This window comes from Octopus bimaculoides, chromosome 28 (assembly GCF_001194135.2).
Source record: "Octopus bimaculoides isolate UCB-OBI-ISO-001 chromosome 28, ASM119413v2, whole genome shotgun sequence".
NCBI classification, from domain to species: Eukaryota; Metazoa; Mollusca; class Cephalopoda; order Octopoda; family Octopodidae; genus Octopus; species Octopus bimaculoides.
Window position 1 is genome coordinate 1,222,720 of NC_069008.1, and position 3,209 is coordinate 1,225,928.

Sequence of the window (3,209 nt, forward strand, 5' to 3'; positions counted from 1 at the left end):
GATACTCAATACACAAAACACTTAGCAGAGCTCAAATGATTTGAACTTACATTGTGAAAACCTTACCAAGGACCAAGTCCTTGGGGTAAAGAGTGGCTAGAAGGGGAATCCAGGTGAGCTGATATGGAGACAACGATGCAAATAAATAAATAAAAGAACATGAGATAAAGAGACTGGGCAACCTCTGTATCAAATGTTCTCGCTGGCCCTCTTTGAGCCCCCTTTATCTAAACTCCAAACCCAGTATTAAAAGAAAAAAAATAAGGGATTGGGTGAGATATATATATATAGAGTAAGGGGCCTGTATGGGAATTTAATTAGGAAATTGGAAAGAAGGTTTGGCAAGTAGCAGAATAGAGAGAGTGGAGATACTAAGTGCTAACATAACTGATTTCAAACTTGGGCTAACATAACTGATTTTCAAACTTGAGGGACGGAGTGGGGGTAAGTTGATTGCATTGACCCCAGTGCTCAACTGGTACTTATTTTATCAACCCTGAAAGGATGAAAGGCAAAGATGACCTTAGTGCAATTTGAACTCAACACACTGAGCTAAATACTGTGAAGTATTTAGCTCAGTGCGCTAATGATTCTACCAGTTCACTGTCTTATAAAGTACTACCATTATTGATTTCAGAATTTGGCACAAGGCCAGCAATTTCTTGGGGAGCGGGGCAGAGTAAATTGATTACATCAACCCCAGTGCACAATTGGTACAACTTTTATATATTGGCTCTTGTTTGTACCACTAGTGTGGAGTTAAGTCCCTTCCACTCCCAGCACATGATTTTGACCGCTAGAGATAGCAGTGGCTCATCTCCCTGCCAGTGATATATCGAACAACAGTGCAGGAATAGGTGCTGATGTTGCACTTTGCCAGTGAGCCTGTTAAAAACATAGCTATGACAGGGGCAGTACTAATACCAAGGGGTAATATTTATCCCCACTTAAACAGGGGTGTCGTGTTAGAACAAACCATACTGCAGTAGATACCAAGAGAGAAATTCTCATAAGGGCCTACTTGCTCCAAAATGCACCCTTGTTTATATTGCTAAAGGGGAGATAAATCCCTTAACCCTCTCTGTACTGAGACCACCAGATCACATTTCAATCTTATTTGGCCTTGTCAATGATGGATGCTCAAGTGCTAGAGATAGCAGTTATTCATCTCCCCGCCAGCCAGATATAGAATAATAGTGCATGAGCAGGTGTTAGTGTTGCAATTAGCCATTGAGCTTCTTTAAAAAGAAATATATTAGTGACAGAGGCAGTATTAATATGAAGAGGTAATATTTATCCCCACTTAAACAGGGGTGTTGTGTTAGAACAATCTATACTGTGGTAGATACCACGAGAGCATTTTGATGCATAATACACCCTTCCTTATATCGCTTGCAGAGAGTTAAGTGGGGATAAATATTACTTGTCAGTATTAATACCAGAGTTGTGGAGTTGGAGTCGGTATAACTATACCGACTCTGACTCACAATGTCTTTATTCTTTAGTAGGATAGGCCCACTCAACGTACAAGCATATGCAGCCCTGATTAATACTGCTTCTGTCCCTAACACGTCTGTCGTATCTCTTCTGAAAATGGAACCATTACAGGGACTAAGGTATTTTTGACTTGGAATAATTGATCAACAGTCTGTTAAGAGTTAATCTTGGTATAATCCTCAGCTGTTGACACAACATGAGAGAATAATGCTAACCAGTGACTGCCCTACGATGCTATAGATCTTGAATAATCATTCTGATCAATGATTGATGTATAGTGGCATGACTAAAGATTAAGAAATTACCTCGATCTGTGACTGCCCTATTGTGGTGTGTGTTAAATAATGCTCTAAGGATGCATTAGATGGGATAAGACATCTTAATCATGGCTGACTACAGGCTAAACAACCACCTCAACAATGTGCCTACACATGGTCGCCCAGCCTGCTAAAAATAGCAGCTGAATCCACCTTAGATTTCATCCTGGTGCATTGAACGACAAACTATGAAATAATGGGAAACATAATCATATATATATATATAATTATGTATGCACGTATGTGTATATATATATATGTGTGTGTGTGTACTAACACATAAAAATGAAATTTGTAACGACTGGAAAGCATTTGATCTGCTTGTTCAGGGCCAATTGGGGATTCAACAATAAGGGGCGGGACTAGCACTTCATATGTACCTTTGGCCCCTTTACTGGACTGACTCATTAACAACAACATTAATTAATCTATATGGAGGGGGGGGGGATTCGATTTTTCTTTCTTTTTGTTTCGTTGTTGTTTCCGTTTTGACATAATAAGCACCAATTTTTGAAATTGTTTAAAAAAAAAAAAAGCAAAAGGAAAAAAATGCAACTGGGGGGTCCGGTCCCGCCAATGTTAACAGGATTCAAATGGATTATCTATCATTGCCCTTTGCCAGGTGGTCGGAGTGATCTGTGTTACTGATTTTACTGGACAGAGTACCTGCCGTTCTAACTCTGTGAAATTACATTACTAGGACACAAGGTTTCTGCTATAACATGCCTGCCCACCCAGGGGACTTCAGGCATGTTATAGCAGAAATAAATATTGCTTTCAAGATGACCACCTTGTTGATTCTTAAGACAGGAATGATGGCCATACGATCATCTCAAATTATGTATAATGCTCTCTTACCTCTGATACTTGTCATTTCAATTGTGGTTTTATCTTTGGCCAATAAGTGTTCTTTCCTATTTGCTTCGCTCTAGAAATTAAAGGAAATGACTATCGTTCCCTTCAAACTTTGCTTTTGTCACTTGGACATCAACGTTCTGAAACTCACCTATTTTCCATTACATTTCAGATAGATTCTGTACTGAGTTGTCCAAGCAGAAATATCATTAAAACAAATAAACTGCTCAATGACACAGATTTGCTTTTACCTAAAAGTCATTGGAAATAACTATTGTTCCTTTCAAACTTTGCTTTTGTGACCTGGACATCAGTATTTTGAAACTGACCTATTTTCCGTTACATTTCAGACAGATTCAACACCGAGTTGCTGAAGCAGAATTTTCTAGAACGTTTTGACAAATACAGGGATCATAAGCTAAACAGTTCAGTTTACTTCTAGCTGTCCAAGTAGAGATTAGTTTAAGGAATGCAAAGTTTGAAAGAAATATGAGCCATTTTTCATACTTTCTAGGGATAAGCAAATAGGAAATAACAGCC

At 38.7% G+C, this 3,209-nt stretch overlaps 1 protein-coding gene across 1 annotated transcript in view; it reads right to left on the minus strand.

Moving 5' to 3' along the window:
* Positions 1-3,025: 3,025 nt before the first annotated feature.
* LOC106870582 (chromatin target of PRMT1 protein) overlaps positions 3,026-3,209 on the minus strand; it is a 42,348-nt gene continuing 42,164 nt past the window's right edge. Inside the window, exon 7 of the mRNA XM_052977722.1 lies at positions 3,026-3,111. Coding sequence (XP_052833682.1) covers positions 3,026-3,111 — 86 coding nt within the window. The remainder of the gene's footprint in view (positions 3,112-3,209) is intronic.